Here is a 23,795-nt window from a genome sequence, read left to right on the forward strand (position 1 = left end):
TCACCGCAAGCAAAAAAAAACAGAACGCGCAAATACGACAATGCAAAGGGTGTCCCAAATCGAATCGTCAACCAAAATTTGGAGAAAACCAGCTTTATTCAAAGCGTTTTATTAAACAAAAATTAAAATTACAATTTTTTTCAGAGAGGGGGGGGGGGGGGAATATAAAAAAGCAACTCGAGAATCGAGAGATATAATGTACAAGAAGAGAAAATGCAGTAAGATTTACATCATGATATCAATTAGTTCATCATCATCATCATCATCATCATCATCATCTTCAACGAGGTTGTTGACAATATGACTATTTTGCTCTACTGCCTTGAACGCTGCGACACTATTCGATCTCTGTATGATGGATAACCTTCTTTCCCGATGCACAATGGTTTCGTTGTGGGTAACAGCCAAATCCATTTGCTCATTGCCAAAAATGATGATGCCGCTTCCGCCGTCTGCATCTCCATCAAGTTGATCATCTTCACTATCGCTTGATGGTTGCAGCATCTCTTCTAGTAATTTGCGCTTGTGAACTGCCGATTTTCGTTTTGGTTTTGTTGAGGCAATGCTGTCATTGAACGCACAGTCTTTGCTGGACATTTGCACTGTCAGGTCGTCTTCTGATTTTCTCTTTTTTGCTGCTCTTCTCTTGCGTTTATTACTATTGGCTTGCTTCTTTTTGCTGCTCGCTTCCATCTCTGTCAGTGCCGACATGGATATAGGTCCATGTGAAGCCGATAGTTGCGAATGTGATGATCCACGAACAGTGTGGCCCGTCTCAATAATCGATTTTCGACGGTTCCGATTGTTTTTGCTGCGGTTCTTTGTGTGCGGTTGTTTTTTGGGTAATGGAGGTTGTGCTTTCTCTGTTGGCAATGTAGAAGCTATAGGGTTTGGTTTTAACGTGTAGTTTGAAAGCTTGACCTTGGGTCCGCCCTGCTTCTCCTTCAAACAAGCATCAATGTATGATAGTATTCTCGTTAATTGATCTCTGTCCAAGCGAGCCAAATCAATCTCCACCTCCTCTTCCTCTTCTTGCTGCTGCTTTGATATAATGGTCAAAATGCCAGGCAGCTTTTCAGCATCCAACTGATTCGTGATCTTGTCCAAAATCATTTCTTCCATTTGGCGACGATGCATAAAAGGTGTGATGATCTCCTCTTGCTCTTCTTCAGAATCGCTGCTGAGACTTGATCTGCGAGAAGCCAGCGATGAAAATGTCTCCTCATCGCCTTCTTCTTCGGATGATGAGGATGAAGATGAATAGGAGGACAAGGATGAGCTTGAGCTGCAAGTGCTACTGCGTCGTCGTTTTGATAATGGTGCTTCTGTTACAATGGTGTTCATGATGTTGTCGACGTAGTTTTGGCTGATTAAATGAGAAGGCTCAATAGTATCAACCATGGTGGATGTATGATCTGAGACTATTTATAATTTTTTGGTTAATTTTGGTTCCAAACTACAGATTGGTTACTGTACACACCAAATGTTAATTCATCATAATACAATGATGGATCTCCTCCTCCTCCTCCTCCTCCTCCAAGATCCAATTCGTCTTGACCGAACAAATCTTGCAACTGCAGCATGGCTGCTTGGTTGTCATTCAAAAATATAGCTGGATTGAATGCAGTGTCCATGGTAGGGGCGCTACTGCTGTCTAGCAGAGACCAATTTTCATGTGTCCAGGATTGAACAGCGTCTCTTTTTTTTTGTGTAAGAAATAACAATAATTAAAATGGTGCTCTGATGGATTTCAAGATGCAATTTTTACTTGGTCACACGACACTACCTTAACATATCTGTATAGCAAACTAGGATGAAACGATGAAAGAGCAATGTCTATATCATGGCATCCTTTTGTGACGAGAGAAATACCTCAGAAAAAGTTTTTTTTTTGTACTGTCTTTTTTGCTAATAAATTTGAGTTTAACAACAGATGTTGCTCAGAAAAGTCTATTTTCATTTGAAAAGTGTCAATCCAAGGTTGCCAGCAGCTTCAGAAGGGTCGCAATTGTTGTTTGAGCCCCATCGAATATGGTATTGTGTTTCGAAAACTTATCATGTAGGAACATTGCAGACACATGTGGTAGAGCGGAGTGTAGTGGACAAGTTTGAATTCATGCAAGATCCATGACGAAGTAGCAGAGTGTAATTGCTCATAAGGTGCACTCTGTAGTTGCTGTTTAAATAATGAATAAAAATGCTATGATAAGCAGAATGGAAGCTACTGTCATTATTGACAAGTTAAGCACCCAAAAAATCCAATCCAGGAACCGATCTGGTATATAAATGATATCATGTGTGTACGTATGTCTCAAAGTATACATTAGAAATAGAATTGGTATAGCAATTAAAATAAAATGGGTCATGGTGGATATTTTAAAGTAACGTTTAATCACACATGAATCTTTTGACACCTATCTGAAAGAGTCTGCAGTAGAAGCATCTTGTGTAATGATGAATGAGGTGGCAATTCTGAGTCTTGCACCTGAATTAGCATTTTGGTAAAATTTTTGCTTTTCTGATATGAAAACGCGAAGCAATAGTAAGCTAAAAATACACGCTATAATAGCGTACTTTTTGATTCGCATTTCATTTCTTATCAGCTTCATAAACAGTGATTGTCTTCACAAAAAAGGTGTCATTGCTTTGCCATCCAAGCAGCCAACAGCCAGCCGCCATATATGATTATAACTCCGACGATTTCATATATGCATGCCTTGAATCTTGCGAGCAAAATGTCTGACACCTGCCACCCACCATCATCTCTAATATATATATACTGTAAGGAAGAGATCTTTTCTGGTTTTACTTAAAGTCTCTAATATATTTACCAGAAAACTATATAAAAAACGTCGGAATGACCGATTAGAGATCAGAGACGTAAAAAACTTAAAGCACTGAATACCGTACAAGGTTCGAAAAAACCACTGGCGAAGCTGGCACTGGGGAGGGAGACTTGGTATCTAATTCAACATTTGGTAACGCTGACCTATAAGGGGGTTATACCTCAGCGAAACGAAGGTGCAAAACCATAGTATTCAAGCAGCAAATTCAGGTTTTCATTTCCATTATTAATAGACTTATCAACAACATAACGCATCAAAATTTGTATGAATTGGCTTTACCAAAATCAATATTCGTTCTATCTGAACTAGAAATTGCACAGGCCGCAGAAATGCCCTTCCTCCAGAAGATTCCAGCTACCAAGGATGCGCTTCATGCCGTGTAAATAAAAGCAATAAAGCAAAACATAACCAAATTTGACAGCTTTCAAGCCTTCATATCTTGACATGTAGATCTTTCTGAGCCATCCGAATGACGTCAAACAAATGTACTTGAGTAGCAGTAACTTCCTGACACCTTTGCTCAACTTTTTAGGAACCAAAAAAAAATGGCCAAAAATCGACCAAAAAGCATGAGGTACCCCTCATGGCTTTTATTGAAAGTCAAACAATCGCGTTTTTCACCTTGAAAGTGAAGACTTTTACTATGGTATATCTTAAATCAAAATTTTTCTCTTGATTCAAAGCAACTTCTGAAATTACTTTTATGAAGTTTTCATATGCAAAATATGCCTATTTTCGCTAAAAACCTCATTTCAAAATCTACTAAATTGCTCAATAAGTTCGGTCAAAACATCTATTTTACTTGGCACCATTGGAAGCGTCTTGAAAAGTACTCCAAGAATGTATTAGGAAGCATCGGATGATTATCACAGTTTATATAGTCGAACATCACAGAATTGCTCTGTCAAGTCGAAAAAAGACGAAATCTGTCCAATCTTCAATAGAAAAAGATAAACTGAGTTTGAATTGATTTTGGCGGCGGCGCTGCTACTGGCTTATCCAAATGCCTTTCTGATGATGTTAATGACGATTGTGATGCTGATTAAATGGGGACAATGAAGTTGAATGAACAATTGTTTGGCTTGAAGACTTTTTTTGGGGAGTTTTGCCTCATAAAGGCGTCTTTTGCAATGACAATATTTCAAAAAAAGCGCTGTAGATCTTACACAAGTCCTGTATTTGCGCATAACCAGCATTATGCGCCATCTTAAGAGCATCAGCAGCAGCAAATGGTATAACAATTCTACTATCAGAATATGGAGATTGTGGTGTATAAATGCTGCATAAAACTTGAATTCTCTTTTACGTCGTCTCAATAATAGACTTTGTTTAATATCAGTGTATAAGCAAAAAGATGCCGAGGGAAATATCTCCTCTCCTCCTCCTGGCTTTTATATAACCTTTTACTAATAATTGATTGTTTAAAATCTACTTGATATATCAAAATTTTATTATATCTGATATAAAATGTCTTTGGCGAGAGCCCGCAGGGCGACATCGTCATCGAGTGTAGCGAGATTGATGGGCTAGTCTATTATATACTGAATATCAAACGAACGCACAGCTTAGCTTACAGAGCTCTGGCGCAATTAAATACTTGCTTCAGAGGCAGATACTCGGTGTCAGTTGTGGAGCAGTGGTAAAGCAAGTGTACGCTTTTCCAATATTTCAATGTAACGTTAGCGGATGTATTTGTACTTATTGAATTGCACAATGCTTTGTTTACTTTTTATACAACTTTTTATTGATCAAGCTTGTGTATCTTGTCTTCAGGACATGATAGGTAACATTTGAATAATGTAAAGATAACTGTTGTCTAATATGCGGCGGTATGTCTCTTCATCTGTCAAACAGTTATTGACAACATTATTTAAGGCACCCCAAACTTGTTCTAGATCTGATATATTGATGCCTGACCTGTAAAACCACTTGAAGTATTCCTTCATGAAAGCTGCAGCCATTCTCAGCATGTATTTCTCTTCTCTCTACCCTTTCTCGTTCCTTTACACTCTTTGTTTGCGTAGCATCAACACTGTCTAAAACCATTTCTTAGTTGTCATATTTTTGTGTCTTGACAGCTCATATTTATAACCAAATCTACAAAGCGCTACTCTTGTTACAGTATGTATTGATCTGGTCAATCGATGTACCATTACAAATGCTCACATTTTTCTTGTCTAGTTATTTTTTTATGTCAAATGTCTAGTGTGCGAACAAAAGTAGAGCAAAAAGATCCGTTTACTGGCACTCAAACCAGTCATCCTCCCCAAAGAAGAGTCGTTGCTAAAGGGAAGAAAAGAGAATATGAAGCTGTAACATCCACAAGTGCTACGTCCACACCAAATTATCAGTCTGTTGTCAAATGGCCCAAGACATTTGGTGTCTCGCCGCAGCGATTGATGGATAGCTTTTTTCAAGCAATGAGGGAAATCATCGAAAACAAAGCAAGGCCCATCATTGACAAGCCTAGTAAATTGGATGTACTCAAGAAAGCATTACTCTCGGTGAAGAGGCACCCCCTAGGTATCATTACTACTGCTGAAAAGATCTGTCAATGTGCTAGAGATGAGTTGAAAAATCATCTTGAACACCATGGTACTAAGCAAAACTTTCAGTACTTTCAAGAGTACGTCAAGGATCATTTCGATGCTATTGTGGTATCTTTATAGCCTCAGGCCTCTACGCCTACATCCACTGGTGAAAGTGCATCCATCCCAGCAACACCGGTTATTGCTCTTTCTGACTCTGTAGCGTTTCTTCGCCGCGACCTCTCTGGCTTGGACATGGCATCCGACATGTCTTCTGTGTCTGGCGCCCCTTCACATGCAGCAATGTCTTCAATCTCGCATAATCACTCTGATATATCCATGGTTGAAGCTCCCCCAGACAATGTAGGATACCGCACTTGTACCGTGTCTTTCAAGAGCCTTTTACGAGAGGGCGTGCCTTTCGATCTTGTCGAGTCGTTTTTGCAGAAGCTAAATACTGCATTGCATGATGTATCTGACTATGTTATGGACTTGCAATTGGTGGTATACACATTGATGCTCTCAATGAAGTCCTCGCAGCTCGTAGCTCATAGTGGTAATATTCAGCTGAAGTAAGCTCGTGGTTTCCAAATACAAGGCATACTCCCAGCAGGCTACAATATGAAAACTAATGTCATTACCTCTGCTCCTCCATTACTCTCTAATGCCTTGCAGCCTACGGCTTTTTGCAACGGTATCAAGGAATCTTTTCCAGAGCAGACACATTGATTACCTGCATACTGCTTTGTTTGGCCAAAGAGGTACCAAGAACACTGACCAGCTGTTGATTTATAGCTGCAATTTGAGCATCAGTCAGTCGATTAGATGCTGGTTGTGCTTGCTGAGGGATAGAAGCAGGAATAGCTTGAACCACACTTCCAACCAACTGGTTACTGGCAACTGTGTCTAACACACCTTTATTTTTCTCAAGAGTGTCTTCAAAGAGATCAGATATGTCAGCAGAGACAGCGAGAGCTATTGTGTGGCAAGAATACCAACAGAGAATAGAGTGCATCGCATTGAGAATTATGATAAGTTGAAAGGAAAACACATGTATAATTCGTAGCCTGCTGTTCTATTTATGTCTTCATCATCACTTTCGTTGAGTAGAAATGAAATTACTCTGTATTCTGTTTCTATATGACAGGTATTGGGCCCTTTTGGTCTACTATTACAGTTGTCAGACTAGGTTGTAAGGCTACAGAAAGATACTTCCAGGAGAAACATATCGATAGCACAGAGGAGCAAAAGAAGGGATAGCTGTTGCAGCAATCTACAAAGACTTGAGCGAAGGCAAATGGCTGAATTAGCTCGCACTATGTCTCCTCTTGTGATTATCATTTAATGCTGATTTACTAGCATGATATAGCTACGGCATGTATTATGACCAGCATTCTCGAGCGCAAAAGTCTTCATGCTTTTTTTTTAGATGGCAATTATGCATGCAAATATTGTTAAGATCAAAAATTCTGTCTGCAACAATATGTATACAAAGATCAACCAAACTTCTTAGTGTCAAGTGACTTTGTAACTGTGGGTGGATGACCCAGAAATGACAAAGGAGTGGAATTTGAGATATATAATTCTTTGAGAAAAACAGTACAAGGCTGCCTTTTCGACTATAGCGTGGTACAATGACAATTTTACATATTAATTCATGCACTTACTTCTGGTTCGCCCATGTACTCTGCTCAATTCCCTGATATACAAAGCTTGAAGAAGGAGGCATCAAACAAGTTATGCGTGTGCATGAAATGCTAACTAGCCTTGCTCTTGAGTTATTTCAAGATAAGCTCCTTTGACAAGGGGTTATGCTCTGTCCATTTTCCATATCAAAATGCAATGAATTATAATGGACAGAAAAGCTTATAACAAACACGTTTAAATAGACAGACGTAAAATGTTTCTTTATTAATTACTATACACAATCTGCATTCTTTTTAAAGGAAACCATTTTTAACGACGAGTGACAAGGTCATCTGCATCATAATCTTCCTCGTCTTCTTCATCCTCATCTTCCTCTTCTTCATCGTCACTATCATCGTTGTCATTTTCCTTTTCTTTGGCTGGCTGTATAAGGGTAGGCAGTGTGAGCTTAGGAGTGGCAGGTACAGTAGCTGCTGGCTGTTGCACTTGAGGTGTGTAATAATAGGGTGGTGGTGCTAGTGCTGGTGCTGCTTGCTGTTGTTTTTGAGGCGTGTAATTTGGAGAGGCAGCAGCTTGTTGTGGGGTTGTGTAGCCTTGTGCTTCTGGCTGAGGTATGTAATAACTTTGAGAAACAGGAGCAGCGGCAGCAGCAGCAGGGTAAGATACGGCTTGAGGGATTGGGCGAGCAACAGCAGGAGAAGATGGTTGAGCAGATGTGATAGATGGTAGAACAATATCAGGCAATAGAGAGCTATTACGGCGTTGAAGCTTAGCGCGAGTGATGGCTCTACTGCGAGAAGTAAAGGATCTTCTTTCCAGTTTGCTTGCTACTGCGGGCGCAGCATTGTCGCGACCACCAAAACGACTAACAGCGCCAGAAACAGAGCCTCCAGTGTGATGTGCAGCGTCTCCTAAAGATGCCTCGACTGAATAGCTGGACGCAATTGTCATAAGGATGGCAAGAGAAATAATAGTCGAACGCATATTGCTTAATGTTTTTGTATAATCAAGATGAAGAAAATGGGATCAAATGGAAGGCATTTCGAGTATTTATAACCCTGGGTTCATAAGTGCTTGCGATATGCAGCAACTTAATGCTATATTCTTTGGTTTTCTTCTCGAATAGACCACCTCAGCTCCAAATTTTTATTTGCTGAATGGGAATCCCTCAAGGAGTGAATGAAAGAGTTTTTCATTATAAACAAATAGAGTAAGTATGACCCTATCTTTTCGTCAAGTTTGTATGCACAATTCTGATTTTCTGCGTTCATCTCTAGCCAAGGTGTCTCCTGACTTTGAGTGGAGGTATGCCAGTGTTTAGATGGGTTGATCAACAGATGTTGATAAGAATTAAACGTCATTTTCCTGTTGCTACTTTGCAAACAATAGTTTCATGTACATCTATGCAGACAAATCACTTCGATTCAGTCTATTCTTGGGAATACATAAACACGTTTCTTCAGGTCGCACTAAGTGATGAAAAAGATCGACTTTGCATGAAATACACTAGCCAAAGTAGTTGTTGGGCCCATTTCCCCATGTATGTCTGTAATCTTCTTTTCTCCTCTTTTTTAATATGATATAAACAACACTGATCATGGAGTCGGTCTGAAGAAGGACAGAAACATCAAATTAGGCAATTGTAAGCCCCTTAGTATGGCATCTTTCTATACTAAAAATTTGTAAATGAGCGTCTTGGCATTTTGTAGACGCGCAACTACCAGCTTTTTTCCATATGCTCTGAGAAACACACAATGTTTCGTTCACAGAATATGGTAGCTGGCTGTGTATGCGCTTTGATATCGAGCAATAAGAATAGCAAGCACAAATACTACTGTATAATCATATTATAATAAATGTTCAGTCCTTAGACACTTTACAGCCCTAATATGGAACCTAAGTTTCAAGGCATCTTTCAGGCTTGGCTCATATGTGAATAATGATTTTACAATCAATCAACAAAAACCACTGCTATTTCTACCCTCTTTCCTCTGCTCAATGCTGTCAGCATTTTCTTTGAACGACGGCTCGGAGCCTCAGAGATTTCATTACTTACTGCAGACATGTTATGCAGCCCATGAATTGTCAATGTCCAGACTAACGTTATTAAATATAGAATGCAAGAAAATATCATTATGAACGATATAAAATGCAATAAAATATTATTATAAACGATAGTTTTATGACCTGCCACCTACTTTTCATACGCTTCAAGGGCATTTACTACTGTATTGCCTTATTTTTAAAGGTTTTTATTACTTGCTCCGCGTAGACAATAGTAGCAGGATTATAAACAAGCGGCGGGCGCAATTTTCTGTGATAATATTATATATGTTTAGACAAAATATGAGAACGATATAAAAGAGGGACTATTATAGGCTGGCATGAATGAGATCTTCGTCGATCATTTTTTGGATGTCGAGTCGGATACTATTCAGCACAGCGGCGGGAGCGAAGGAAGTTTGATCGAAGATTAGACGATAGTGAGCTTTCCAAATGTTAGACATCGCAATGATGACTATATGATGGGAGGAAGCACGAGGCCGCTGACTATATCGAATATTGTAAAAGTCGAGAGTGAGGAGGGAATGGCGGATATCATCAATGGTTACCGTGGGCCAGAGGAACTCAAAGATAATACCCTGCCAGACCGCTGCCTTGGGTGGACATTCAAAAAGGAAGTGGTCAGTGGAATCTTCAACTGAGGAACAGACAAAGCACAAGGGGGACAAGTAAACAGAGGGAAACCTCAGATTCAATAGAGACTGATGGGGAATACAATTGTTGATGAATCGATATACGACATTTCTTTGGATCATGGTCAGGGACAAAGACCAGAATAACAACCGTTGGGGAAATGCTATGGCAGCCAATCGTTGAGGATATATTGCCTTATGAAAAAGGCATTGAATTTTCCAGCTAGTCCCACAAGCCAAAATTAATTCAAACCCAGAAAATTCTATCCGCTCAAGATTGGCCAGATTTTGCCTTTTTTCGACTTGATTGAACTATTTTGTATGATCCGACTATATGAAGTGTGATAATCATCCCATGCTTCCTAATACATTCTTAAAGTACATTTCAAGGCGCATCCAATGGTACCAAGTAATATAAATGCTTTGAATAAACTTATTGAGCAATTTATGAAAATATGAAAAGAGGTTTCTGGCCAAAAAGACGAAATTTTAAATATCAAAGTTCCACAAAGATGACTTTAGTCGTTACGTTGGATCGATAGAAAAATTTTGATTCAAGATATACCATAGTAAAAGTCTTCGTTATCAAGGTGAAAACCGTGATCGTTTGATTGTCGATGAAAACCATGAGGGGTACCTCATGCTTTTGGGTCGATTTTTGGTCATGTTTTTTTTTGATCCCCAAAAAGTTGAGCAAAGGTGTCAGAAAGTAACTGCTAGATGAGAGCAATTGTTTGGTGCTATTCTGACCATCTAACACGGCCTTGAACGCAAGAAAACGCAACTCAAATGCACTCAGATTTTGCTGTATTAGGCACACTAAGGACTAAAAAGTGGAAATACCTGTATTCTACTTGCCCGTATATGAAGTAGCTACGTGTATATGGTTGTAGGGCATCACATACGAATCAGATCCACAGATAATATAAAGGGTTTTCATGTGTAGGTGGAGGGTCGAAATAAAAGTAGCAGTATTTTGTCAAGATGAGCAAGGGCAATTGATAACGTGAGCTACCGCTGTGCAGGTTGGTTCTCACCTAAGCAAAGCGAAGGTAGAGAGCCATCCGAAGCATCAACCTTCGTACTTTATAATAAAAAGCATGTTTATATCATTGCTCACTTACACTCGAAATTGCATTTTAAATTCAAGGTATGGTATTTATTTTCTTGAGTACAATCAAAGATCAAGGTATGAGTGGCATTAAGCAGCAGTCTTCTGGCGTTCGAGTGCGCCCACATGCGACTCCATGTTCGTAAGAATATGGTCCCATTGAATAAAAATCTCGGACAACGTGTTGACCTATCACAACATGTCAGCATGCCCTCTTCGTAATGTCGACTTCTAGGCAACTTACAGTATGATTGTATCGTTCCATAAAATCAGACACTTGCTTTGTAATTTGGTTCAGTTCAGAGATCTGATCTGTGTGTGTCACCTCCAACGATGCCAATTCAGGGCCCAATGTCTCTATTACTGCAGGTCCTTTTAATACACAAGCCGAATTATCTAAACGCATCTGCGTGTACCTTCAAACTCGGATCCACTCACAACGTATTCTAAATCCTTGACTTGCTTGACCTCCTGAGCAAACTTCTCGAGATCATCATTTGCTGTGAGTAAGAGCTCCAATTTCACGTCGGGTGCAAGAATCTCTCTTTCCATGGTATATGTCGACGTGTTGGGATTGAGAAGCTTGGCATGAGTATCGTCTAATGTTTGATTATTCAGTGAGCAATATATTCAATATGTTTGCTGTATTATTTTACACTTTGTAACAAAGTCTCGTATAGGCTTGTTGTTCTTGTATACGGCATCTAGTTCTTTTTGTAACGCTATTACTCTTTTGACCAGTGGTTCGTTACTTCCTTTCGGTTGTGTGATGTTCTGTCCTAGGAGAACATGCTCCAGATGTCTTAATCTTGCTTCAAATCCATGCTCGTCCATCGCAATTTGTAAATTAAAGATGGAGAAAATGTCTCTTTACCTAGACCACCACAAAGCTAAATTTACATTTGACTGAACTTGAAAAGCCCGTTATAAATGAGACAGTTGGAAGAAAAAGGGGGATGCGATTTTCTCAATTTTTGCTGTTTCTTTGAAAGCCTTCAAGATCATACAATGGGAAAGACAGTGACTTATGGGATCCAATATAAGCAGGCAGACAACTTGACGGAAGGATACAAGTTTCATGTCTCGAAATATAACTCGTATCTAGCAGGCAACAATAGAATCAAAGCAGCAGAAACAGCTCTTGAACTGATAGAATGGCTTGAAGCAGACAGCAATAAGCTCGCAGAGGAAGACGAGTATAAATTCACGGCTGTAATGAGGAAATCCATTGATCTCAGCAGAAAGGCAGTTCGTATCTTGGAAGACATCAATTACAAATCTCTCTTACCTAGGTATACAGTTGACATTGCAAGCAAAGAAAGTTTTTTTGACAGTATCATTTTGTAGAGCACATAAAAGCATAGGCCAAAGCTACTTAGTGTAACCATTTCCTGGATCGACATTGGATTCATTACTGATACGCATTGCACTAGGTTATGTGAATACGAGTCTGCAGTGAAGCATGGGTTGAAAGCAATTGGTCTCTTGGAGGAGTTACAGTCAATGCATCAGAGTCTACCAAAGATGAAATCCCTATTTCAGAGCACCTATCGCATGTTGGGCGACATTTACTTTATGAAGAGCAATGACACCTCAGCATCTCGATACGCAGATTACGAGCACGCACAGAAATACTATGGATTGGAAAGAAATATGATTGACACAATGACATTGGATGATATCGAAGACCCACAGGAAGATGATATGAAGCGATTGGTCCAGTCATCCTATTTCAATCTGGGTGTCATGGAGAGTAAGGTGCATACGACATACAACGAAGGAGAAGCCAATCTCAAAAGAGCGATTACGTTGGCTCAGGAACTGAAAGATTATGCGAGTGAGAAATCAGCGTGGTGGGAGTTGGGTAACTTGTACAAGCGTACTCAGCAATACGATCTGGTGAAGGAATGCCAGAGAAGAGAGTATCAACTCGTGACTCAGCATGAGTTCACCGAAGACCAGCGTTTGTGTTTTGAAGAGAGAAGTAAGGGGGGTTTTTTTTTGTGTGCATTGGGGGAGCAAAGACTGATGGGATGTACACAGTGAAAATCCATTTGTTTCTGGGTGAATACAACGAATGCGCTTATTTGTACAAAGAAGCAGAGGAAACAGAGACGGACTCAATCCATGCCTATGTAATGATTTGCTTTTTTTTTGTGATGGATATACATAATGCTCACCCACGTTAATTGCAGGAAAGCTTGTTTAATATTGTCAAAAAAGTGAAATCAGCAAAAGAGCAGCTGGAATCACTCATTACAACAAACAATATGAATGCATCCACATCAGCCTTATTCCTGGAGTTTATTGAGCTGCTTCAAAAGTTTGATCTTTATCGAATGCTTATCAAATTCGTCGATGACAACCTAATCGCATTACTGAATACAAGAGATTTCTCACATTTGATCTACGCTCAACTACTGCAATACAAGACAGAGGCACAATGGGAGCTGAGAGAAAGTGTAAGGATATCCCGTGTGGTTTTGCATGACATTGTCTACTAACCTGCTTAACCAGCGCAAGGAGGAATATCTCAAATCATGCAATGAGACCTTTGACTATGTGGAAGCGTACTTTATGGATAGTCCTTTGAATCAGCTGCAATTGACCATTGGTGTCTTCAAAATTCGTGTCAAGATACATGAATACTTTGATCAGGATTTCCAGATGGAGTCATGCAAGAAGATGCTAACTGAGGCTATCAAGGAGGAAAGAATGATGGTACGGTTGATAATTTGGCTTCTCAATGGCATACTAAGCAACTTTTGGTAGACCCAAAAACTACAGAATAACTATACCATGGATGTTACCTTTCCGGGACATAGCCGTATTACTCCTGTCCTTAATAAAGACACGAAAAAGGTGAATTATCCCTTTGAAGAGTGCAGAGTGAGTTGCTTATATAGCTTGATAGAAAATCCGAGTCAAGATCCTATTCTCAACACCAAAAGAGTTGATCATCCAATATGATCCTGTCCCTGAAACTGTGCAAAAGCTAATGGAAGATATCGCAAGTCGATGTTGGAGTCATTATGGTGTTGAGGTAAGGAGCAATGGTGTCATTTCTGCCTGATACTTATGTTTCTGGTCAGCCCATCATGAGCCATATGCGCACAATGGATCATGATATATACCCTCAAGATTACGTTCGCAACATTATCGTCCAAGAAAATCAGTACATGGAGGCTATTGTTACAGGAAATGCCAAGAAATCGCCATTGCAGATCTATCTGAACGCATGCGAAAGACTCCATATTGAATTATCCAAAGAGATTCGACTCAAACTAGCAAAAGAGGGCTACAAGCACATCTCCTTGGCTGAATTGTGTAAATAGCAAGCTCATACTCACCCATCCGTGATACTTTACTCACATGCAATATTGCTCTTATAGGTATCACAAAAGAACAATTAGCAGCAATTCAACAAGTATTGCAACATTCTCCATTACTACAAACTCTGAATTTGTCATCCACCACGCTGAGTATGTTGATCTGTGTATCCAATGTGTATATAGGCTAAACTCTACTTGTTAGATGATGACAATTTGAGTTATCTCTTGGAGCATGCCAATAAGGGATTGAGTGAGCTGCATGTTTGTAACAACCAGTTGACAGCGAAATGCCTAGATACACTCAGTAGATTCCGCCTTCGTACACTAGATCTTTCTCACAACTCAATGGGACCTGCTTTGATGAGACAGCTTCCCAGATTGCTGGAAAAGATACCCGCCTTGAAACAGTTGTCCATACAGAATACAGGAATTGGAAGATTTACAGAAATTGATGAGGCGGTAAAGGCATTATATTCAAATCATGGACGCAAAGGTAATTATTGCACTAGAGTGAAAGACATTTGCCTGATCAGAAGCAAACTAGGATCTCAAGGGGCAAATCTATCACTAGACATCTCCAACAACTACTTTGACTGCAACATGCTTACACTATGGACGCCATTGTGGACTTGTCTGAAAAGAATATACAAGCTGGAGTTATCAAGCTTATCAACTGAGGCAAAATGGCTCAACTTTGACCTGTTATCAGATTTACCAAAGTAAGTTTAAGCCAATGAATCACGGCATTAGTAACCACTATTTACTAACACAGGAATGGCCTAGATTATCAGATTTGAATTTCAATTTCACACTAGCCTCAACCCTCAGCTATAACTTTAAAGACTTTTTCAAATACAAGAGGTTACTGAATCATATAGATTTCACGGGCTGTGGTCTCGGAAAGCAAGGCAAGTCCACAAATCTAAAACTTAAGAGGTTCGATTATAACTAGAGTGGTAATAGATATCATGATCTTGGCTAATAACCTGCAAGATGCCTCAAAACTAAGAAAATTGACACTCAATTCAAATCCTGACATTGGGGATGCAGGTAAACGCAATGAGGTTCTCTAGAGTGATTGTTGACAAAGCATATTCATGCAAGTTGATAGGAATGATACTTTTAAATGGAGCTATTAAGCAATCCAAAATAGACATTTTAGATATCTCTGATTGTGGCATTACAATTGCTATCGTTGATCATGTATTACAGTGGACAAATCACCTCAAACAGTTGGATGCTACAAAAAATCCAAAATTCGTGATGAAAGAGGGCGAATATCAGCGATCGTTTACTTGCCTTGTGAAACTGGATGATGGCGCAAATGCCAGCAATAACAACAAGGTACTGTATATTGTTTATTTGCTACTACACGACCTTGCCTAATGCTATGAAATTACAGAACGATACGACTGATTCACAATCAAACATAAGATCAACATTTGGCTTATCATTTCAACCGATGGACACACTACCAGATACACCGTTTTGAATAAATTCGTGCTACAGCATCCACGTTATAGTAAATATTAAGGTTTATCTATATTTTTCATGATTCAGATACATATCTTAGTAAGCGCCCTATGATTTGACAGAAAACACAACTTCCAGGACGGGGTAAAGTGGTAATGAAATTTCTCGAAGATTTGTAACAAATCCATTACGATTGGCAGACTAGAGCTTTAGTAAGCCTGATTTCTCAACTTTCAAGGGCCTGCTTTTAGTAAGGATTCATCGAGCAAATCATCTTTTAGTACTAGAGTTTCAAATGTGCACTCCACTTTCCTATAAAAAGGGTACCCCCATCAAACTCTTAACATGTTTTCTCTTTTTAATTCACATCATCTTCTTTAAAAAATAAGTCTTATCTAAAATGGGTACGTACATAGTCAATACCTAATTGAAAACATGCTAACACTATCTTATAGTCGCTCAAGTTCAAAAGCAAGCTCCCGCTTTCACTGCTCCCGCTGTCGTTGATGGTGAATTCAAGGATATCTCCCTCTCTGACTACAAGGGCAAGTATGTTGTCTTCTTCTGGTACCCTATGGATTTCACCTTTGTTTGCCCCACTGAAATTCTCGCTTTCTCTGAGCGTATCAAGGAATTTGAAGCTTTGGACACTGTCGTTATCGGTGCCTCCACTGATTCTGGTAAGTTTTTTTTTTTTTCTTATATCGCTGGGGGGGGGGGTGTTGCGTGAGTTGGAAGAGAACGCGTTATTAATCCATATCTTTCCACAGAATTCTCTCATCTTGCCTGGATTAACACTCCCCGTAAGCAAGGTGGTCTTGGTGAGATGAACATTCCTCTCTTGGCTGATAAGACCAAGTCTATTGCCAAGGACTATGGTGTTCTCATTGAAGAAGCTGGTATCGCTCTCCGTGGTCTCTTCATCATTGACCCCAAGGGTACTGTTCGTCAGATCACCATCAACGATCTCCCAGTGGGAAGATCTGTCGATGAAGTCCTTCGTCTTGTCGAAGCTTTCAAGTTCACTGATGAGCACGGTGAGGTATGCCCTGCCAACTGGAACAAGGGTGACAAGACCATCAAGCCTGATGTCAAGCAATCCAAGGAATACTTTGAAGCCCAAAACTAAGTCTGAAATGATCTTCCATGTTATATGTTCACCTTGTATTTTTTTTTCCTAAAGCTCCATGACTATTCCTCACTAATATAAATAAATGGATTTGCCACAGCTCAGACTGTGGTTCTATCAGACTAAAGCTAGAGTGCATGCTTTGTTGATCAAGTATTGCAGTTTATCTCAAGATGTGCAAGAGAACATGCATGAATTGAATCCAGGATTTGAAAATAAGCTGTATCTCCCATGTATTCAAGTTGAAAAAAGTCTTTTTTTTTGGAAACATCCTATCCTAAACATTGACGGGCCTTATGCGATTGTGTACGCATGTTGCTAGGCATGCCAATGTCAAATTTGTGCACTTGATCGTCATACCTTTTATAGCTCTTCATATTACACCTAGAATGCAAGCCAGATTTACGATATAAATGAAAGCGCATTTTTTTGCTTTCACAGTGCGTTATGGGTTGCCTTGATGCGTAAATTATTTGGGCTAGCTACCCGAGTGTAAACCACTATATGTGATTTCGAAACGATTTGTTCACATGCATGCATTTGAAGCTAAATTTCTACAGCATGCTATATACCGTATACTCTCTTATCAAAAATATAAATGTTGCTACATCGCGACTCCATGAAAGGACTAAATGAACTCTTGTACAAATCAGTGCATATATAACAGCATTTTACACATTATCTATCAAAGGTTATCTTTAATTGTATCTACATCAAATGTTCAGTCCCTCGACACTTTTAATAACCCTAACATGTCTGAAGTAAATAGGGAAATCTCTGAGGCTTTAGGTCGTCGTTCAAAGAAAATGTTGGCAGCATTGAGCAGAGGAAAGAGGGCAGATATAACAGTGGTTTTTGTTGATTGATTGTAAAATCATTAATTATACAGTAGCCAGGCCTGACAGATGCCTAGAGACTCAGTTTCCATCATATGCAGCCCATGAATCGTCAATGTCCAGACTAACGTTATTGAATATAGAATGCAAGAAAACAGAATAATGAATGATAGTACTATGACTTGCCACTTACTTTCTATACGCTTCAAGGGCCATTATTACTGTATTGCCTTATGAAAAGGGCATTGAGTTTGCCTGCCTGCCCCACCAGCCAAAATTAATTCAACCCTAGATTCATAGTCTGCTTTAGATTGGCCAAATCTTAATATTTTTCGACTCGATTGAACTATTTTGCCAGATTCGACTATATAAAATGGGATAATCAACCATGCTTCGTTAATTGTCCCTGGTGGTAGGGCGAAGTGGTAGAACTCCCGTATGCCAACGGGAGGATCCCGATTCAAATCCTGGTGAACGCAAGTTGTTTTGGTTTTTTTGACGTAGTACTGATGTCCTCGTTTGGTGTTTTGTACTCTTATCCATGATCTATATTTTGACGATTTCCGCAAGACTGTATTGGCTCTAGGTGTCGCACCTTATTAGTAGTAGATTTCTTTCCCAACTTAATTCAAAAATATCTTATTCCCCTTCATTGCAGACACTGGGTCCACCAACAGTCTTTTCTATCCCTCAGTATGACATTTAAAGGACTTTAAATAAAACCTGGAGCTCGTCTCCCCTACAAAAAAAAATGCTTCGTTAATCCATCTCGGAGTGCTTTTCAAGGCGCATCCAATGGTACCCAGTAATATAGATGTTTTGAATAAACTTATTTAGTAATTTATGAAAATATGAAAAGAGGTTTCTGACCAAAAAGTCATATGAAAGTCTCAAAAATAAAGTTTCAGGAGTTGCTTGGGATCGACAGAAACATTTTGATTTGATATATACCATAGCAAAAGTCTTCATTATCAATGTCGAAAATGCGATCGTTTGATTTTCGGTGAAGACCATGAGGGGTACCTCATGCTTTTGGGTCGAATTTTGACCATGTTTTTTTGATCCCCAAAAAGTTGAGCAAAGGTGTCAGAAAGTAACTGCCAGATGAGAGCAATTGTTTAGTGCTATTCTGGCAGTCCAAAAAGGCGTATAACACGAAAAAATACGGCTTAAATCCATTCAACTTTGGCTGTGATTTGCATATATTTGAGTAGTAGGACCTATTAGAGGTATACTATCTATCTATGTGTAGATTATACCCATTGCTATAGACGTGGAGCATTGTAGAATACTTAACTCCACAATCATAGATCGTGAATGGAGGATTGTTACATAGTGGATGTTTACCAAGGCTCTATTATTGCCGAAATTAACAAAACAATCACCGTGGCGTTTGGAGTCTTCAAGTGCCCAACAGCGCTGCTCTATATCAGAATAAGTACAATGTTGTCTTGAGCGTTCCAACAAAGAAGGAGGTACACCAATAGAGATTTCAAGCCAGCGCGCTGTTATGTTGCATTTTTCATCGTTTGAGTAACTCAATAGCAAGTTATGACGCATTTGGCGACTTATTTTCAGTAATTGATCTGGTATGTTGATTTCATTGATGATTTGCTGGAAGATTCTGCAGTAACAGCGTCTTCTTTGTTGTACCTTGTTATAACCAGGTTTCCGGCCAAGTAGATTAATATCTAACCTAATCATCAGTCGATCAAGTAGACTGCTATAGTAGCATCAAAGAGCCATCAGCGTCCTTGCTATCTGAATATATTCACACTATTACCATCTTCCTGTCTCTAAATATGGCACATGTACCAAACCCTAATGGTCGATTAAAAATCGCCAGCATCACTGTGTATTGAGGTCGCTGCTTGTATTGATCTAGATCAAAGTCTGATTACCCACTTTTGATGTGTGTATCCAACATGATCTCCAAGTGGTTTAGAGTTACTTTCTCAACCATGAAAGACATATGTAGTACATAGTCCAAATATGAACTCGTCTACCGATGGAATACAAATGCATTTCACAAAACAATTGGGATACAAGGCAACGGAATGCCTTAATGTAGAAGCCGAGCCAACGGTTTGATTGGTTGATTGAATGTATTTATTTAATTCCATGTGATTAAGCATTGGTTTCAGAATCCAACCTGAATATCAGTATCATCATCATCACAAGCCAGAGCCAAAAAGAAAAGAAAGAAAAAAAGAGCTGTTCTTTTTTCTTACATTATCTAAACCTGTTTTTTCTTTTGTGGTGTAACATGTCTATCCAGCCACGTTGTATTAGCATGCAGCAAGACGAATATCTATTTTTTCTTACCTATCGCAAATAAAGCAATAGTTGTTAATTGCTTCTGAATTGCATTTCAAACATGTGTGTTGTTTAGTAAATTCCTTGTGGAATCCCTTGCATTTCGCAGCTGTTTTACGTTAAGAAATGAGTGGCATGTAGTAAGCGTTGATTCGAACATTCAAAAGGAACCTTGTATTTGATTTCCGAAGATAGACGATTGTCTGACGTTTGTCATGCTGCATTTTGGAGCTATTGTTGTTGAGGTTGGCTTTTGCTCCGCTTTGCAGCTAATACCACCCGAGGGCTTGATGATGGATGATGCCACTGTTTGATCCACCACTTTCTGAATCAAATAATCTGTTGTCATGGCAACTCTTAATCTGATGTATCCAACGGAGAATTGTTTCTTGGTTTGCTTTTGTAAAAAGAAGAGTGTCATCTTGCTAGGATAAGGAAGAGACAAATAAATGTCAAGATTACCAAGATTTTCACATGTCAATGACCTATTACCACGGAGACCAAAAATGTAATAGTGGTCTTTCATTAGGCGTAAAACAGAAATGGATAAAAAGGATGGTTGAATTCAAATACAAATGCATCTTCTTTCATTTACTACTTACTTATTTTTTTCATATAACAAAATGTCCAAGAAAACTACGCGTCGTAGTAGCAACAATGCAAACAACAAGCTACCTGTGCTAGAAGAACCCAAGCCTATTCCTACATCTAATCCCAATGACGTGCTTGCAAGAGAAGTAGAGGTGCCTGATAGCACTATCATTGAAGCTGATGAGGCCAACAAGAAGCCCTTGGAATTCTCCTTCTTCAATCGCGTTCTCTCTATTCCTCTTATCCGCGATGGTTCCTCTATGGTGCAACATTATGCCAACCAAAACTCAATCAGTCGTTTTGCCCTAAACAAGGCTGAATCCACAATCAAGTTGGCTGCTTCCATTGCATCTCCTTATGCCGAAAAGTATAAACCACACCTTTTAAAAGCCGATCAAATGGGTTGCCAATCTCTTGATTTAGTCGAGACTAAATTTCCTGTTGTTACTCAACATCCCAAAGAAATCTTGACTACTGTGAAGGAATCTCCTCAAAAGGTATTTGAAGATGTAAAGGGTAAGATCAGCTATGCTGCTTCGATTCCTGTTACTCGCACAACACATGGTCTCCAGCAACTTGTTGATAAGTATCTGCCTGCTACAAATGACGAACAAAACTCAGCATCAACACCACAACAAACAAAGGAAAGAAATGTGAATGATAGCAATTACAAAGAGGTCAAACTATTGTCATTAGCCAATGAAGTTAAGGATAGATTAGCTTATCGTGTTACCACACAATGGCAATCCATTCCTCACACCAAGGCCGACATCTCCCGTTTGGCTGAAACAAATCAATTACTCCACGAAGCATTCCAATCTATTCAAAAGGCCAATACTCGTCTCCATGACTTTGTTCTCTCTGTGAAGGGCTACAAGGATACTACTCAAACCAAGGCAAACCAACGTATTAATGAACTCACTGCTGACTTGATTCATCGTCTTGATGCTGCTGCTGCTTATGTAAAGGATCGTCAAGTTATCAACAATCTGCCTAGCTCAGTCCATATCGTGGTGGATCCCCTCGTAACATTTGCTAGCAATGAATATGAAATTGTGCGTACTGAAGTTTTAAAACCTGACTTGGCTCCCTTTCAAAAGGCTACAAACATCTTGCATATGACTCAGGGATATGTATTGCCTTTGATCCAAAAATCGATTCATGGTGTTGAGGATCAAGTTCGTCAATACGGTGCTTATGCCAACAACTCCAAGGTTGTCCGTGATGTGAAATCAACATTTGGTTTCGTCAATGTCAAGGCTTAAACAAAACATCAATCACAATCAAAATTACATTTTTTTCTCATTATCATACTGCACATAAATATCCCCCCCTCCTTCTAGTATATATACAAAAAATAAAAATCTGTCTTCTCCATAATACCTAAGCCGATCAAACTATCCAACATTTAGCCAATGACAGCATCATGTCTTTACATTAAGCTGCCCGGAAAATACAGCGCAGAATGAGTCAACATTTGAGTGACTGATGGTTGGGCTTCAGGTTGAATGAAGACCTCTGGTATCCCAAAAAGATTTTCCCCTTTTCTTCATCCTTTTTCATATATATATATATATATATCCTCTCCAACATGAGCTCCTTTGGTAAACTGTTCCGTGTCACAACATTCGGTGAATCTCACTGTAAAGGTGTTGGTGCCATCATTGACGGTGTTCCTCCTGGCATGGAGTTGACAGAAGCTGATATTCAACCTCAACTTACTCGCAGAAGACCAGGTCAAAATAAGTTGACAACTCCTGTAAGTTGATCTCTCTCATAATATAGCAATGCCTTGATCTGATAGTATCCAATGCAGCGTGATGAAAAGGACAAGGTCACCATCATGTCTGGTACAGAGTTTGGCGTTACATTAGGCACTCCCATTGGCATTCAAGTGCCCAACTTGGATCAACGTCCTCATGATTACAGCGATACCGACATTTACCCTCGTCCATCTCATGCCGATTACACCTACCTTCAAAAATATGGACTCAAAGCATCCAGTGGTGGTGGAAGAGCCTCTGCCCGTGAAACCATTGGCCGTGTAGCTGCTGGTGCCATTGCTGAAAAGTACTTGCGTTTAGCTTATGGTGTTGAAATTGTTGCATTTGCTTCAAGTGTGGGTAAGGTGGCTATGCCCTTTATCCGTGAGCTCGAAAATGCCGATACTGCCGAGCCAGAATTGATTGAGTTCATGAATACTATCACTCGTGAAGATGTGGATGCTGATATCTCTCGCTGTCCTCATCCTCCTACTGCTGAAGCCATGAAGAAGGTCATTGCCGAGAAGTCTCATGAGAGAGATTCAGTTGGTGGTACTGTTACTTGTGTTATTCGTAAGTGTCCTGTTGGCTTGGGCGAACCTTGTTTCGATAAATTGGAGGCTATCTTGGCTCATGCCATGCTATCCATTCCTGCTACAAAGGGCTTCGAGTTTGGTTCAGGCTTCAATGGAACCAAGATGGCTGGTCACGATCACAACGATCCTTTCTATCAAAGAGAAGATGGTACTATTGGCACAACAACCAACAACTCTGGCGGTGTGCAGGGTGGTATCAGTAATGGTGAAAACATCTACTTCCGTGTCGCTTTCAAGCCTGCTGCTACTATTTCTCAAGATCAAACTACTGCAAATTATGATGGTATCACAGGTACTCTGGCTGCAAAAGGTCGTCATGATCCTTGTGTTGTGTCTCGTGCTGTGCCTATTGTGGAAGCGATGGCTGCCCTTGTTATCATGGAGTGAGTAGATGGATTAACCGAATTCTGCTTTGAGCGTACTAATCATTATATTTATAGCGCTGCTTTGCAACAAGAATCTCGCCGTACTGCTTTCTCAAAGTTGCCTTCGATCGACATTAACCACGCTTTGTTAGGAAAGCCTCCCAAGAAGGATTAGAGAGATGCATTGGAGTGTAGAAAAGACATTAGACGACAAAAAAAGTGTACATTTATTGAAAATTGTGGCATATTATATCATCAATAAACATTGTGGATAGAGTTGAATTTGGAAGGATTAAATGCAGAGTGATGAAAGGGTTGAATTTGGAAGGATTAAATACAGAGTGATGAAAGGGTTGGATGGTACTGTGGATTATGGGATGACATTGTCGACTTCTAGCGGGCTATGGTTAGAAGGGCATTGAGTTTGCCAGCCCACCCCACCAGCCAAAATTAATTCAAATCAAGACTCGTAGTGTGTTCCAGATTGGCCAAATTCTGACGATTTTCGACTCGATCGAACCATTTTTGCAAATTCGACTAAGCAAAATATGATTATCATCCTATGC

The 23,795-nt window shown here is 39.6% G+C and overlaps 8 protein-coding genes across 8 annotated transcripts; 5 read left to right on the plus strand and 3 right to left on the minus strand.

The window, feature by feature from the left end:
• Positions 1 to 225: 225 nt before the first annotated feature.
• ATC70_007050 (SPX domain-containing protein) lies at positions 226 to 1,634 on the minus strand (the record flags this gene model as incomplete). Its single annotated transcript, XM_064826316.1, has 2 exons — positions 226 to 1,421; positions 1,481 to 1,634. 2 exons carry the CDS (start codon positions 1,632 to 1,634, stop codon positions 226 to 228), a joined length of 1,350 nt encoding a protein of 449 aa, XP_064676414.1.
• A 3,804-nt stretch (positions 1,635 to 5,438) lies between these two features.
• Positions 5,439 to 5,950, plus strand: RPN11 (multicatalytic endopeptidase; the record flags this gene model as incomplete). Its single annotated transcript, XM_064826317.1, has 2 exons — positions 5,439 to 5,441; positions 5,516 to 5,950. 2 exons carry the CDS (start codon positions 5,439 to 5,441, stop codon positions 5,948 to 5,950), a joined length of 438 nt encoding a protein of 145 aa, XP_064676415.1.
• A 1,380-nt stretch (positions 5,951 to 7,330) lies between these two features.
• ATC70_007052 (uncharacterized protein) lies at positions 7,331 to 8,005 on the minus strand (the record flags this gene model as incomplete). Its single annotated transcript, XM_064826318.1, has 1 exon — positions 7,331 to 8,005. One exon carries the CDS (start codon positions 8,003 to 8,005, stop codon positions 7,331 to 7,333), a length of 675 nt encoding a protein of 224 aa, XP_064676416.1.
• A 2,913-nt stretch (positions 8,006 to 10,918) lies between these two features.
• On the minus strand, positions 10,919 to 11,662 carry MED6 (Mediator of RNA polymerase II transcription subunit 6; the record flags this gene model as incomplete). The annotated part of the gene is made up of 4 exons (XM_064826319.1): positions 10,919 to 11,017; positions 11,073 to 11,191; positions 11,245 to 11,427; positions 11,485 to 11,662. 4 exons carry the CDS (start codon positions 11,660 to 11,662, stop codon positions 10,919 to 10,921), a joined length of 579 nt encoding a protein of 192 aa, XP_064676417.1.
• A 174-nt stretch (positions 11,663 to 11,836) lies between these two features.
• PHO88_1 (phosphate transporter (Pho88)) lies at positions 11,837 to 15,652 on the plus strand (the record flags this gene model as incomplete). The annotated part of the gene is made up of 16 exons (XM_064826320.1): positions 11,837 to 12,120; positions 12,176 to 12,208; positions 12,262 to 12,812; positions 12,872 to 12,963; positions 13,024 to 13,290; positions 13,346 to 13,549; positions 13,601 to 13,690; positions 13,743 to 13,871; positions 13,921 to 14,155; positions 14,221 to 14,310; positions 14,363 to 14,653; positions 14,705 to 14,879; positions 14,944 to 15,068; positions 15,124 to 15,210; positions 15,272 to 15,504; positions 15,563 to 15,652. The coding sequence occupies 16 exons, from the start codon at positions 11,837 to 11,839 to the stop codon at positions 15,650 to 15,652; spliced, it is 2,976 nt and encodes a 991-aa protein (XP_064676418.1).
• Positions 15,653 to 16,033: 381 nt separating this feature from the next.
• Positions 16,034 to 16,762, plus strand: ATC70_007055 (uncharacterized protein; the record flags this gene model as incomplete). The annotated part of the gene is made up of 3 exons (XM_064826321.1): positions 16,034 to 16,037; positions 16,089 to 16,313; positions 16,404 to 16,762. The coding sequence occupies 3 exons, from the start codon at positions 16,034 to 16,036 to the stop codon at positions 16,760 to 16,762; spliced, it is 588 nt and encodes a 195-aa protein (XP_064676419.1).
• A 3,775-nt stretch (positions 16,763 to 20,537) lies between these two features.
• Positions 20,538 to 21,770, plus strand: ATC70_007056 (uncharacterized protein; the record flags this gene model as incomplete). The annotated part of the gene is made up of 1 exon (XM_064826322.1): positions 20,538 to 21,770. One exon carries the CDS (start codon positions 20,538 to 20,540, stop codon positions 21,768 to 21,770), a length of 1,233 nt encoding a protein of 410 aa, XP_064676420.1.
• A 326-nt stretch (positions 21,771 to 22,096) lies between these two features.
• ATC70_007057 (uncharacterized protein) lies at positions 22,097 to 23,404 on the plus strand (the record flags this gene model as incomplete). Its single annotated transcript, XM_064826323.1, has 3 exons — positions 22,097 to 22,264; positions 22,322 to 23,247; positions 23,305 to 23,404. 3 exons carry the CDS (start codon positions 22,097 to 22,099, stop codon positions 23,402 to 23,404), a joined length of 1,194 nt encoding a protein of 397 aa, XP_064676421.1.
• Between the last annotated feature and the right edge of the window lie 391 nt (positions 23,405 to 23,795).

This window comes from Mucor velutinosus (assembly GCF_035048745.1).
Source record: "Mucor velutinosus strain NIH1002 chromosome Unknown tig00001549, whole genome shotgun sequence".
In the NCBI taxonomy this organism is placed as follows: Eukaryota; Fungi; Mucoromycota; class Mucoromycetes; order Mucorales; family Mucoraceae; genus Mucor; species Mucor velutinosus.